Genomic DNA, 14,207 nt, shown 5'->3' on the forward strand with positions numbered 1-14,207 from the left:
GCTGAAGCTCCGCCCCGCCGCTTTCATATAGAAGGCAGCAGCCGTCAACACCGCAACACTCGCCTCCTCCCTCTCACTGCACCCATTCACGCTTCATCTTGTCCACCCCAGTCTTACCTCACCCATCACCGCCATCATGATGAACTTCGTGCTCTCTCTGCTCCTCCAGCTGTCCATGTTCATGCTCGCCGAGGCAGCTCCCATTACGGCGCAGTCAGCTAAGCCCTGGCAAGCTGGCACCGGTGGCGGCATCATTGGATTCATCGTCCTCGTCCTCGACATTATCGCGTGGAGTAATTACCCACAACGCCCTTGACAGCACGGTTGTCGCGCATCGAACAAAGCTAACATGTGCTCTAGTCGAGATCTTCAAGTCCAACCGTCCCGTCCCGAACAAAGTGCTCTGGGCCCTCGTCGTCTTCCTCTTCCCCGTCGTCGGCATGATCATCTACTACCTCTTCTCCAACCGCCAAGCCCACAACACCTACGAGCCCATCCCGGCATAGACGAGCCAGATAGGCTACGCGCATACAAGGCTTCACATACCACCGCGCACCCGCATAAGCTTACGCGCCTGTTGGGACGAGCGCATGTGCCGTCGCGAGGGCAGATCGGAAGAGAGTGGCTACCAAGACATCCTACGTGTGAGGATCGGCTGCCGCTGATGATGTACAGGTTTTCATTACGGTTATCTGGCGTAACGGGTTCAATGTTTCATACCCTCTGACATGACAATCAATTCAATCTATGACCACCTAATTACTTCCCTTCAAGCTGAAGCCCCTACATCTAGGCTAACAATCCTCTTCGCCTTCCACAAGACAGACCCTTCGCCACATCCTTTCAAACCTTCCCCAAGATACCTTCCGTGGTGGCGAATTTAGCAGACAGTGCAATAAGCCCACCCATCAAACTCATCACGCCACTGAAAATCGACACTTCTTTGAACCCGCCGTATCGATCGATGAACGCGCCATTGATTGGAGGGCCGACGAGAACAGCGAATGCTGCAACACCCATGCCCATACCCATGTACGTGCCAAGATTCCTCGGGTCCTAAAATGGTGAAGAGACGAAGTCAGTGCATGTCTCATGCATTTCGTACAGTCAACTTACCTTTGTACACTTGGAAATAGCTGCTGAACCAGCCGATATGATGGTACCCGATACAAAGCCGAACATGACCGAGTAGACAATGATGCCAGCATTAGTCGTTGGCTCGTTGATGCAGAACACTACGATGGCGGTGCCAATGCCGGCAAAACCGAACATATTCATGCCGCCCAGCTTATCCGCGAGTATTCCCGGGATAATACGACCAAACGTGGAGGACCCGTTGATCATGGCGAGGAGGTACGATGCGAGTAAAGGCTTCATACCTCGGCTGACAGCATAGACTGGGAGGTAGAAAACCGGTATCCACATGCCCATCATCATGAAGAACAGTCCTGCAACGAGCAGTACGTATCGCTTCATCTTCCATGCTTCGCCAAGGAAGACTGTAGTCTTGCGGGGTGGTATGCGCGGCTTGATGACGAAGCAGGCAAACATCATGAAAGGGAGCATGATGAAAGCGATGATACGGATGCACCAGCCAAAGGACAGGGGCGAGTCGTTCAGAAGTTTGGACAGAACGATTGGAAAGATGACACCGCCGATGGAGGACCCTGATACCACGATACCGAGGGCGGCGGCGCGTCGCTTGTCGAAGTAATGTCCCATTACTGCAAAGGCAGGTGTCTGAAGGAAGACTACGCTGGAGCCCATGAGGACAGACTGCGCGAGGAAGAACTGGTAGTACTCGCTACACAAGGACAGCATCATGAGGCCAAGGACGTATGTAAGTGTCGCAGGCCGCATCATCTATTCGTTTAAGTCAGTACGAGATCAGTTTCACGCCAGTAGAAAATACGCACCCAAACACCAAAGCGATCAAACATCGGTCCCCCGATAACACCCCCAGCAAACTGGATGAAACTTGTGAGGCTGCCTATCCACGCAATCTGGTCCATGCTGTGGTCTCTCAGTTGATGAGTAGAGTAGTATTGTTGTAGGACGCCGAAGCAGGAGGTAAAGCCGAGGCAGCAAAAGAAGATACAGAAGCCGCCTAGAGCGTTCAACCAAGCTGTTAGGCCACCGTCAGGAGCAGGGCCTAATGCGGCGATCTCAGCGTCAACGGTTGCTTGGCCGTCATCGTGGGCTGATTCGATAGATGCTTTTTCAACATCGTAGGAGGGAATGGAAGGGGTGCTGGTGCCGGCAACGGCGTTGGGTTGAGCTGTTGGTGTGGACATGCTGACTCTGTATCGGAGAGGCTTGGATTGGAGTTCTGTGGCTCTAAGACTGTCGAGAAGTTGATGAGGGCTACAACACTCATTCTGACGGTTTATATATACAATCTTGTTGCTTGTCATATCGTCATGAGAAGGAGGTTTCTAGCAAAGCCGGGGTGGAGATAATCTTGCAATCTCATTGGTCAATACCCCGAAAAGGCCGTGGTTTGGCGTATTTGGGGCAAGGTACATGGGCATTCTAGGCGCGCCACTAGATAAACAATCCAGCTATAACCGAAAACTTATCCCCGGTCCGCTGTTATAATACTTACACCGACTCCCTCCGGGCCGTAGATCTAACTTCCATTTACCGAACAAGAAATCGACACGCACAATGACCGACTTCAGCCGCAGACGCAAGAGGCTTACTATGTGAGTTCATCCGGTCAACCTAGAAAATAGCTGAACACCGTGGAGCCTACATTGACGTCAGGTCGCCCACTTTGCTCGTTTTCACCTTGCTGTAGTCTGCAGACCAGTTTATGTTTTCCTTCTATGAGGATAGAGGCTAACCACATTCAGCTCTTGCACACTATGCCGCAAGCGCAAGCTACGCTGCAATCGAGAAACGCCATGCAGTAACTGTCTGAAGAGCAAGACTGGCACTTGTGTCTACGAAACTGGAGTGCCGGATAAAAGGCCTGCCACATCGCCTTTCACACCCATCCAACCGTACATCGGAGGCCCGACTTCCAGGAGCATACCTAGCATACCCTCAAGCTCATCCGTCAAAGCGCCCAATACCGGCACCGACCGAAGTCCTTTCGAACTTGATGCTATGAGAGCACGTATCACCGAGTTGGAAGACAGGTTATCGCGAGCTGAAAGCACTACTACCCTCTCGCCATCTTCGTCGACTCCTGTGTCGACGCACACTGTACAAACTGTCAGCAGCTTTGCCTGTACAGTGAATGTCCTCCAAGACACCCGGATGCCTAGCGGTACAGCTGTCTCTCGAGGCATTGCACACAAAAACCGAGTTTTCGGACAGAGCCATTGGATGAATGGATTCGTGAGTAATTGCCGATGTACGAACTGCATGTAAGACAAACACTGACTTTGTACACCCATCTTTAGGTGATATTCCGTGATATCATCGAAACAATTGAGCCCTTTTTACATAGCGGAACGCCCAACGTAATCACCAGTATGCACCGAGCAAAGCCCTTAGCCCGGATCATCAAATCGCAACGCTCCCCAACGTGGCCTACGCCTCCAACACGAGACCTTCCTCCGAAGCATGTTTGCGATGACCTCGTCGCTGCATATCTTCGAACCATGGAGACTCTTTACCGCGTGCTGCATGTTCCCAGCTTCCAACATGCATACGATAACATGTGGAAAGGCACATCGGAATCTAACATGGCATTTGTAATGATGTTGAAGTTGGTCCTGGCGATTGGAGCCATGATATACGACGACAAAGTGTGCATGCGAGCCGACGCGGTGAGATGGGTCTTTGAGGCCCAGACCTGGCTGTCATCACCCTTGTTCAAATCAAAGCTCGGTATCCAATATCTACAGATCAGCATCCTCCTCCTGATCGCACGAGAGCTTGTCGACGTTGGCTCTGAGCTTGTGTGGATCTCAGCGGGCGCGGTGTATCGAGCAGCGGTATATGTTGGGTTGCACAAGGACCCATCGCAGCTTCCGAGTACGACGGCTCTGGAGACTGAGATGCGCCGCCGGATATGGAATACAATCCTGGAGTTGTCGCTTCAAATGAGCATGGGATCGGGTGGTCCGCCATTCATCTCATCGGACGACTTCAATACAGCGCCACCAAGCAATTTGGACGATGAGCAACTCTTGGAAGCAGATCCTATTGCAAGAGCAGACCATATGTATACGCATACGTCCATTGCTATAGCTCTGCGCAAGAGCCTTCCGGCTCGACTTGCGGTACTCCGATTTCTGAACGACGTCAACTCGAGCGGGACATATGAGGAGACGCTTCGTATCGATTCGGATCTGAGAGCTGCACATAAGCTCTTGCGTCGCACCCTACATGCATACACCTCACATACCAGCTCGTCCCCCTCACAGTTTACTCTTCAAGCTGTAGAGTTCATAATGCAGCGCTACGTTACCTGCTTACATCTTCCATTCTTCGCTTCCGCACTCAAGAATCCGGTCTATGCCTATTCGAGGAAAGCTACTGTCGACTCCTCGCTCAAGATCTGGAGTATGGCTTGTCCGAACACAAGCGAGAGCTCACGTCGTCCGAGCGAGACCGACTTTGTCCGTATGTGCATGTGCACAGCGGGGTTCTTCCGAATGTATACTTTCCACGGGTCGACATTCCTGGCTGCTGAACTGCGGATGCGGATACAGGAAGACGAAGGTGATCTTGACGCATTGCCATCATCACTAAATAATATTGTCGATGACGCTGCCAATTGGTACCTCCGCTGTATGGAAGCCGGTGAAACTGGTATGAAGGGCTACGTTCTTTTACGGCTCGTCGGTGCTTGGATTGACGCGGAAAGTCATCATGTAGACAACTCAGATTTGCCTGCATTACTGGTGGGAGCCGCAGAAGACGCTGCTCAGGTTTGTATACCGATTCTGGAAGCATTGGCTGGTTGTGAGGAGCCGCGTCCTGGTGCTGCCGGCATGGAGGGCAGCGGCATGGAAGAATTCGACTTCCAGTTCTCACCGGAGTTCACAGAAGACTGGGACATGCTCATGTCGGGGACATTCAGTCTGGACGACGCAGGGGTCTTCGACGCGTTCGTGTCGTGATAGTACTAATTCGCTGAGCCATCGAGTAGGAGCGTCGATATGCCGCGTCGCGCGGCCTGAAAGGGGACAGTGGCTCTGATCAAGTAATCGCCGTTTCGCACAATGACAGCGGCTGTCACATATCAGACTGAGGACGCCAAAGAAGGAGATTTCTGGGGCTGTCGCTAGACCCTAATGCATAAAATACCCGTGCGCGGATGACGATCATCCGCACTAACGCCGCTCCCCAATCATTCCATCATCACGCCGCAACCCATCTTACCGCCACAGTCTCCATCGCGACTAACTATTTCATCGCAGCCACGCTCTAAAGCTCCGCTAATGACCACTGGTGCTTATGCTAATGACGGCGAGCCGGCGCGATCCATTGAATACCACGAGGCACCCTAGCGCCTGTCTAGGGGCGCTTAAGAGCCTCCGTGTGACCTGACACACCATGAGCCTCATAACCACCCCTTATCCGGCAATCCACGTCGCAGCGCGGTATGAACGACAGCCATCATCGTTCTTGCGGCCTCATATATCACGGTAAAGTGGCCTGATTTCTTTTGCTTCCCTTGTCGCCTTCTTTCCTATCCCGAGCTTCTGGTATACCTCAGGCAGTGGTACCAAGCCTCACCACCAACGATCTTTCTTTCCTTTTCGTTCGTCCATTCATTCACTTCTTGAGGCGTGCCGGTCACCAAAATACTCTTCACCTAATAATTCTTTACTTCTTTTACTTGCTGTCCCACTCCCGAAGAATCCGCTCACGAAAACATCGACAACAACATCATGCACTCTTCGCTCCTCACAAGTCTCTTCCTCGCCCTCTCGGTCTTCCATCTGGCGGCTGCAGGCCCCAACGCTGTTCCTATCGTCCCCGGCGGCCTACTCAATACCAAACTTGAAGTTCGCCAAGTCTCCGCCACACCCTCGCAAGCCGATCTATGTCTCGACTACGAACGCACAGCCAACATGTCGACAGTGGGCGCCAACGGCTCCTACCGTACAGTCGTTATGCAAAAGGCCAATGTCGGAACTCTGACCAGCGCGCGCATGATGGATGCTGCCATCGCGAAGCTACCTGCGCTCACGGCCGATGCGGATTTGAACAACCGATGCGGGAACTGGACAGAGATTGCACTAGCGGAGGCGGAGAAGAACTTTACACAGGGAATTGTGGCACAATTTACCACTGAGGGGTTGCCTGTTGGCATCAAGGCTGGACCCGAAGTGTTGGTCATCGTGGGCGTTATTGCCACGCTTATGTCGATCGTATGGGTGTTCCCTGGTTAATCTAAGATGAAAGCAAGATGCATGCTAGAACAACTGGGAAAGAAGAATTGGAGCGCACCAGAAGAGAATCAACTATACCCAAACATCAATACTAGAATCAATCGTCACATGCATACCGTTGCGCGAGCTTCTCTTGATGCTCATAACTAATGATGAAACATTTTCGAGACCAACTGTTTAATTAATGGAATGTAACTATATACACGAATAAAGCTATGCACAAGACCGAAACTCGCAACTCCTTCAGCGCTCCTCCCTCTGGCCAGCCAGTATGTATCACTAAGGCTGTATCTCCTCATTCTTCATCAGGACCTAGAAAGTGACGACACCTACACCGGCGCTCTTCTGCACAATAGCGCAAACACTGGCCGCTGGGTCCACAGTGTACTTGTAGCTCGGCGCAAATGAGCCCTTCTGCGTGATTTGAGTAGGACTGTTGGTGAAGATGTTGTCCTTCTCAACAGCAAAGCCCTCCTCGTCAGAGTCCAAGTTGGTGACAACAGCCTTGTCGACGTTGGTGAAGGAGTTGGCTTCAACCAAGACTTGAGCGCCCATGCGCGAGTTGACACCAGAGATACCACCTGAGTAGCAAGAGCTGTAGATGTGGCCGGTACCGAAGCGGATCGATGGCAGACGCGAGTTGATGCCGGTGAAAGAGTTGTGATGGTAGGTCACGTGGAGTTTACCCTTGTCCTTGGAGGCATTGTTGTCAGAGTGACCGACAAGCGAGCCCTTCCACTGATAGGCGTTAGTACCGTGTTTTATATAAGCGTAGAGGTGTTATGGAGACTCACGTGGTCGTGGAACTTGTTCCAGGAGAAGGTAAGCATATCGGATCCAGATTTGGCGTCAAGCAGGCCATCGTACGTATCCTTGTCGCCTGTCACACCCACGCTAGAGAAGTCGTTGTGATCAACCCAGACATTGGTTGAGGCCTCGATGTCGATGAGATCCTTTCCCTTTGGCGCACGGTAGAGTTTGAGGTTTCTGATGATGATGTTGGACGTCTTGAAGACCTGGAGGCCACTGTCTGTCAGGCCGGCGTCCTTGCCAACACCGAGAATGGAAGTGCCTGCAGTACCGACACGGATGATGCCACACCCAGTGAGCATGCCCTTGATCTTGATCACACCGCCGGCCTTAGCTGCCGCTGTGAGCTCAGCACAGGAGGCGACAGTGGTTCCAGCCCCGCTGCCTCCTCCGGTGGTGCCTTGGGCGAATCCAACAAGCTCATCGACAGCTGCAGCGCGCTTTTCCATAGGTGCACCGTACGCCGTAGAGGCAGCGGTCATGGCCACTGTGGCGATCTCGAAGAAGCGCATCTTGGTGTGTTTGGAAGATGTGATGAGACTGAAGGTGGAAGAAAGAATGTAAAAGAGTGAATAGAGATCTACTCTGATCTGATGAAAGAATGTGTTGGAGGTGACGATAGCTGATGGTGTCTAATGGTATCTTTATACCAGATGCTTTAGATTGCTGAGATCTGTACAGGCTCCATGATCGTCAATTCGGTCCCCCTTTAATACTGTGAATCGCGGAACCATCTTTAGCATACCAGATGTGGAGTTTCTCCGCGAATATATGACTTTTGTCTTGGCCTCCAAGACGTTTCAAGAAGCATTCATAATCCACCAAGGACATTCATGTATAGCGGTCTCGTGAGCCAGTATGTGGTTGTGGCTCGAAGGCCGGAAATGTATCGCAAACCTGGGGTGCATACCTGGGGAAGTCCCAAAAGCCGACGGCCCTCAATGACTGCATTAGCGCTGGAGCCTCGGAAGAGTTCCTGGAAGCCAACTGAAGGAAGGAAACAATATACAAGTCGGCGCTACCGTTTGACAGCATCGTCCAGAATGCTTGGCTGGCTGTGGAGAAAAAGACCACCAATGGGATAAACTTGAGAAACAGAAGATCGCCATGCTCGTCACAAAGAGGACTGCGGTGGCTGTAATTGTCGCAGTGATATCGATACCTAGGCATCGATGAGTGGGCGGAAGAATTCTCGAGGCGCCACGGTGTACCTGACACATGAGGAGGTGGTAAAGTCGTTGTAAGCTAGGGTGAAGACGGGAAGGAACAGATTGGCTGTATCTAGGCTGAATTGAGACTAGCCTCGCGAACACGCCTGTCGAAACTCCCAAGATATCGCGTCAAACGAAGAAGAGTAATCACGTTCAGCCCATACTGCTGCCTACACCTGTTCCTTTCCAGAGCAGTCCACGGGTCGTTCGAATGCATGCTTCACCCACTGACGTCTCGGGCTATGCCCGAAGCAGACTCTACAAGATCACAGTCAGGTCCGCCATGAATACAAAGGCAAGCTCAGGCAAAGAGAACGTTCGGCCTTCTGATGCGCATTTAGCGTCGAGTCGAGATGCTGGGGCATCTGAAAGCCCAAGATCGCCAAGGCCGTATCTGACAATCGTCGAAACACCCGTTCCTAGGCGCATTTCCTTCCGACGCCAGTGCGGCGGTACCTAGGTATACTCTCCGCGCCTGAACGTCGGCTATACCGCGGTGAATGAATCGCTTTGCAGCTCTGCTGGAGAGCATACTTTCCTGACAAATTCATTATCGTTCTCCTCCGAAGATTACTTCGCAGCAGTCGGGGACAAGACTGCCTAGGTGGCGGTGGCTGAGATCGGTGCCACCTGCGTGTTTTCCCGATGCTCCGACATGCGCTCCAAGACCCAGCTGAAGACAGCCATTGTCGAGATGCGCAGGGTCATCAAGAATGCATCTTTGGCAGAATTCTTCGTCAAATCGTTTGCGCAACTTGGCACAACGCGTTCTTGTGACTGCTCGTTCACAGGGTAGATGAAGCAACAAGTATTCACAAAGTTGCATGGATACACCCAGTCGCGAAGAACCTCTCTTGACACGTTTTCTACCCTCGCTGACCGCCAGCCCACAACTTACCTGCAGATCGAAATCGGCCATGGCTGGTAACGTTAGCAGATACCTGCAGGTATCACCAACGTGCTTCCTTTGTAACAGAGCTTTCGGTCCAGATCACGCGCCGGCCGCATTACGAGCCTGTGGGCATATATTTGGCTACCGTTGTCTTTCGATCATCCTTAACGGTGGCGACGTCGAATTGAAGAGCACTTGGCCTGACATACCCAGCATTGGAATCAAGGGTGCCGAATGCCCAGAATGTCAGGTTCCGATCACAAACCTCGACAGCGAGCAGAGAGCGCTGTCAATACTCGGCGACATTAGCTCTGCTATACCGGACCACCGGGACAAACTCAACGCCTTCGTCGAACAGCTACGCGATAGCGTCGCAAACACCGATCCTGATGTCGAGCGTCATGACACCCTACACTTCTTCAAGAAATGCTACACGAGCGACGGAGACGACATCCTGCAGAAAGCTTTGCAAGATGCAGCAAGTGCTGGCGATTATTTCTCGCCGTTTCATGACGCGATTACCGCTTCTCGCGGTGCCAGTCCTCAACCCATGGCTTTTCCGCTCATTCGATTCTGTTTTCTACTCTGGGACGCTCACAACGCGATCGAGAGGAAGACAAGCCTGGCGATCAACATACTACTGTGGGAAGCCAACCGCTGCTTGGGTGTCAACAACCCATTGGTTCAGTGGGAAGATGTCGAAGAAGCTGCCGACTTGGAAAATGCTCGACTCTTCCCATTGCTACATGGACTGACGATGCTGGTGTCCCAAGGCCTTGCACGCAATGGCTTAATGGACCCCTGGCCTGAAGAAAAGAAGCTCGATCTTGCGCAACAATTTGCATGTGAATTTGTTGGTCCGCACTTCGAGGGTCAACCTTCAGATATGTGGCTGGCGAAGCTGGCGCTTGTTGTGAACGAACTCAAACGCCATCAATTCGAGATGGGTAGGAAGCCATTGACGGGCGTCGCAGCCGAGAAGAGCATCGTTCGAGGGTGGTGGGCGATTGCGCATGCAGAGGTTGATGAATCTGATTGAGCTGGTGTAAGTGCTGCTTCATGCATGTGAACTACATTTTGTATAGGACCCCGTTACTTGTCTAAACAATACAGATAGTTTTTCCCAGTTCTCTCTTGGTCTCATGTGAGGCCGATTCCGGGCTCAGCCCGGCGTGACGCGTCTTGGAGCGCTAGAACTATGGAACAGGCTAGACTTGCGGGAAGATCCGTGATCTCGCGCTAGCCGGAGACGGGTCTTCGTATATCGTATTTGCGTAATCTGCGTATTGCGTAGTAAAACCGTGATGATAAAAGTCGCCGGCTGCCAGAATTGGGTCAGAAGCAATACTTTTTCACTTCACCCAATTGCCCTTCATCATGAAAGCAAGACCAGATAGCACCCAAGCGCCGATACCAGTAGATTCTGAACGCGACGATGACGTATATCATTTCGGCGCACCACCGCCGTACACTGCGGAAGAGCTGACGGGCTCAATACCACAACCAGGAGATACTGGAGTGACGAGTAAGCGCAACTCGTCTTATTATCTGTAACTACGCTGACGGGGAGCAGATGACGGTCGCATCGACATTGACTTGAACTCGCGACTGACCAAAACACTCGTCAAGCTTGTACCGAAGCATGACAAAGATGAACCAGAACTAAGCCGAAGATTCACTGTTAGCCGACTATGGAGTATCCGTCTGAACATCGTCATCCAAGTCGTAGGAAGTCGAGGCGATGTACAACCGTTCATTGCCCTCGGACAAGAGTTACAAAAGAACGGCCACCGTGTCCGCATAGCGACACACAACACGTTCGAAGGCTTCGTAAAGGAGTCAAATCTGGAGTTTTATCCTATTGGCGGGGATCCTAAAGAGCTCAGTATGTTGTGCTGTAAAGGTCCGTTCGTACCTCGTTAACATGCAGCAGTGGCCTACATGGTCAAGAACCCAGGGTTGATACCGTCCATGAAGAGTCTTCGCGAAGGCGATATCCAAAAGAAAAGGGAAATGGTCGCCGAGATGCTCTATGGCTGCTGGCAGTCATGTATCGAACCGGACATCAAAACTCAACAGCCATTTGTGGCAGACGCAATCATCGCCAACCCGCCTAGTTTCGCGCATGTACACTGTGCCCAAGCTCTGGGCATTCCACTCCATCTCATGTTTACCATGCCTTGGAGCAGCACCCGAGCCTTTCCGCATCCGCTGGCGAACTTCAAGAGCGACGAAATCTCGACCGCTCTCATCAACTATGCATCGTATGGCGTCGTCGAATTTCTAACGTGGCAGGGTCTAGGTGATGTCATCAATGGGTTCAGACATTCCTTGGACCTTGAAGAGGTGCCGCTATCAGTCGGACCTGTACTTGCTTCTACACTCAAAGTGCCTTTTACGTACTGCTGGTCTCCGGCTTTGGTTCCGAAGCCACCTGATTGGGCAGCGCATATCGATGTTTGTGGTTTCTTCTTCCGCGAACCAACGCCGTACACGCCGCCTCCGGAAATTGATCAATTCCTGAGAAATGGACTTCCGCCGGTCTACATCGGCTTCGGAAGCATCGTCCTCGACGATCCAGCAAAGGTGACATCAAGCATCCTGGAAACCGTGCGCGCCCTAGGTATCCGAGCGATCATCTCTAGAGGATGGAGTAACCTTGGAGGCGACTTACCAAACGACAATAACGACGTTCTGTTCATCGGCGACTGTCCACACGAATGGCTGTTTCAGCATGTTGCAGCGGTGGTACATCACGGCGGTGCAGGTACAGCTGCGTGCGGACTTCGTAATGCATGTCCTACTGTTGTCGTTCCGTTCTTTGGAGACCAGCCGTTCTGGGGAGAGATGATAGCAGCAGCGGGAGCCGGTCCTCAACCTATTCCCCACAAACTTCTGACGGCCGAAAACCTTACAGCGGCTATCCACTTCTGTCTCACGCGCGAGGCAAAGCAGGCCGCACGGGGATTATCTTCGCAGATGGCGAATGAGCGAGGCGTCGAGGCAGCAGTACAATCTTTCCACACCAATCTGCCTCTCGAGACTATGCGATGCGCACTGCTACCTACACAGGTGGCATCGTGGAAGGTCAAGAAAGAATCCATCCTTCTTTCCAAATTAGCGGCACAGATACTCATCGAGAATGGTTCCATCGATCCCACCGATCTCGAAAACCACGAAACCGATCCTTTCATCATCACCAATCAACGCTGGGACCCCATAACAAGTACAACTTCGGCGTGTGTTGGCATTGTCGGAGACATGGGTATGGCAGTGAAGGGCATGGTTGTGGATCCCTTCGTTGAGCCTAAACACCCTGCTGCATTCTCAGGAGCCTCAGCGTCTTCAGGAAAGCCGGGTTCAAGCGGCGCAGCTGCCGCAGGTCGCTTTGCCAAAGGCTTTGGTAGATTTGTAGGTGCATTCTATAAGGGTACCATCGTCGACCTCCCTCTCGCTGCCACAGAAGGTTTTCGCAACGTGCCAAGGTTGTATGGTGAAGAAGTCAAAGACCATGGGGAGGTCACTGGCGCTCTTTCTGGCTTCCAAGTCGGTGGCAAGACCTTCATCCATGGCTTTGCCGACGGCCTCTCGGATCCCTTCCGTCAGACGTATGAGGGTGGGAAGAAAGAGGGTGCGATCGGGTATGCAAAGGGCTTTGGCAAGGGAATGTCCGGACTGATCACGAAGACTGGCGCAGCAACCTTTGGGATTATAGCATACCCTGGAGATGGCATCGTGAAGAGTATGAAGTACTTGGCGAAAGGCGGCACGAGAAAGCGCATCAAGGCGGCAAAACGGGGAGAGACTGAGTGGATGGGCCGGAAATCCGAGGCTGACCTGAGAGCTGTTGAAATTGTTCAAGAATTCGAGAGGCTAAGGAAAGGCAAGGCGAAGGTGAAGACGTAAGGGGCGGGATGATCTGCGGCGTTAGGAACTCTGGAGTTCGGACACATACCCTATTCAAATGATTATTTCTTTACCTCGCGAAACCAACCAGGTCGCATTTGGAGTCAGAGATGCCTACTCACCTTCATTGTGGCGTGTAGTAACGGCGAACGGTCCCCCTTGTTTGGGGGGCGAAACACGAAATTGGGTCCACTTGGCTGCCTAATTTCGGTCATTCCGCTCCGAATCCCGCCCTTTTGCGCGTTGCGCGTGCACAGCCAACTCCATCAAGCTCGTCTTCTTCGCATACAGATTGAGTACCTACTATACAGACGAAATCCTATCATGGAAACGAACGCAGTAGGCAAGACCCCTGCGCCATATGGTCAGGCATGTAGCAACTGCGTTAAAGCGAAATGCCGATGTATGTTACGCGACGGCGGTGTTTGCGACAGGTGCGCCATCCTTTTGATCAAAACGCTCACTATGGAGCAATCACACTCGGGGATGCACGTCAACCTAAGAAAACGCCGAACACCCTGGAGCCTACATCGACGTTAGGCCACCTAGTTTGCATGCTTTTAGGTTGATGTAGGCCCAAATCGCTACCTTCCGCGCACTCGGGCTAACTTGAACGCAAAGATGTCACCGCCTAGGTAAAGAGTGCAGAGCTTCATCAGCTGTGCGCAGGAGGGCACCCAGATCAAACCAAGCGCCGAAGAGGTCAAAATTGGAGGACAAACTCGATGAAGTCGTCTCTTTGCTTCGAACACAGCGCACAGCGCCCCTCACCATATCGCCCAATGATCAGCTCGTGCTAACACCCGACTCTTCCATAATTCCCCACCAGGGGACCGATGGTTTTGACCACGACAAGTACTTGTCTAGCGATCAGGTGCACGACTTCAGGACGAGTTATCTGTACTATTTCCCCTTCATGCCTATGTCGGAGAATACTACCACAGACGAGCTTTATCTCAAATACCCGCTGTTTTGCCATGCTATCCGCACAATACTCACCAAAGCAACAACGAAGCAAAGCCAGTTGAGCAA

General features: G+C 52.2%; 7 protein-coding genes across 7 annotated transcripts; 5 read left to right on the top strand and 2 right to left on the bottom strand.

The window, feature by feature from the left end:
- Nucleotides 1-136: 136 nt before the first annotated feature.
- On the top strand, nt 137-506 carry J4E92_000575 (uncharacterized protein; the record flags this gene model as incomplete). The annotated part of the gene is made up of 2 exons (XM_051491990.1): nt 137-293; nt 361-506. 2 exons carry the CDS (start codon nt 137-139, stop codon nt 504-506), a joined length of 303 nt encoding a protein of 100 aa, XP_051357502.1.
- Nucleotides 507-843: 337 nt separating this feature from the next.
- J4E92_000576 (uncharacterized protein) lies at nt 844-2,294 on the bottom strand (the record flags this gene model as incomplete). The annotated part of the gene is made up of 3 exons (XM_051491991.1): nt 844-1,056; nt 1,117-1,863; nt 1,917-2,294. 3 exons carry the CDS (start codon nt 2,292-2,294, stop codon nt 844-846), a joined length of 1,338 nt encoding a protein of 445 aa, XP_051357503.1.
- Nucleotides 2,295-3,482: 1,188 nt separating this feature from the next.
- Nucleotides 3,483-5,078, top strand: J4E92_000577 (uncharacterized protein; the record flags this gene model as incomplete). Its single annotated transcript, XM_051491992.1, has 1 exon — nt 3,483-5,078. The coding sequence occupies one exon, from the start codon at nt 3,483-3,485 to the stop codon at nt 5,076-5,078; it is 1,596 nt and encodes a 531-aa protein (XP_051357504.1).
- Nucleotides 5,079-5,852: 774 nt separating this feature from the next.
- On the top strand, nt 5,853-6,356 carry J4E92_000578 (uncharacterized protein; the record flags this gene model as incomplete). Its single annotated transcript, XM_051491993.1, has 1 exon — nt 5,853-6,356. The coding sequence occupies one exon, from the start codon at nt 5,853-5,855 to the stop codon at nt 6,354-6,356; it is 504 nt and encodes a 167-aa protein (XP_051357505.1).
- Nucleotides 6,357-6,668: 312 nt separating this feature from the next.
- J4E92_000579 (uncharacterized protein) lies at nt 6,669-7,678 on the bottom strand (the record flags this gene model as incomplete). The annotated part of the gene is made up of 2 exons (XM_051491994.1): nt 6,669-7,094; nt 7,151-7,678. The coding sequence occupies 2 exons, from the start codon at nt 7,676-7,678 to the stop codon at nt 6,669-6,671; spliced, it is 954 nt and encodes a 317-aa protein (XP_051357506.1).
- Nucleotides 7,679-9,294: 1,616 nt separating this feature from the next.
- J4E92_000580 (uncharacterized protein) lies at nt 9,295-10,308 on the top strand (the record flags this gene model as incomplete). Its single annotated transcript, XM_051491995.1, has 2 exons — nt 9,295-9,301; nt 9,368-10,308. The coding sequence occupies 2 exons, from the start codon at nt 9,295-9,297 to the stop codon at nt 10,306-10,308; spliced, it is 948 nt and encodes a 315-aa protein (XP_051357507.1).
- A 338-nt stretch (nt 10,309-10,646) lies between these two features.
- J4E92_000581 (uncharacterized protein) lies at nt 10,647-13,175 on the top strand (the record flags this gene model as incomplete). The annotated part of the gene is made up of 3 exons (XM_051491996.1): nt 10,647-10,794; nt 10,843-11,154; nt 11,203-13,175. 3 exons carry the CDS (start codon nt 10,647-10,649, stop codon nt 13,173-13,175), a joined length of 2,433 nt encoding a protein of 810 aa, XP_051357508.1.
- Nucleotides 13,176-14,207: the final 1,032 nt, after the last annotated feature.

This window comes from Alternaria infectoria (genome assembly GCF_024043175.1).
Source record: "Alternaria infectoria strain BMP 0036 chromosome Unknown scaffold_1, whole genome shotgun sequence".
NCBI lineage: Eukaryota > Fungi > Ascomycota > Dothideomycetes > Pleosporales > Pleosporaceae > Alternaria > Alternaria infectoria.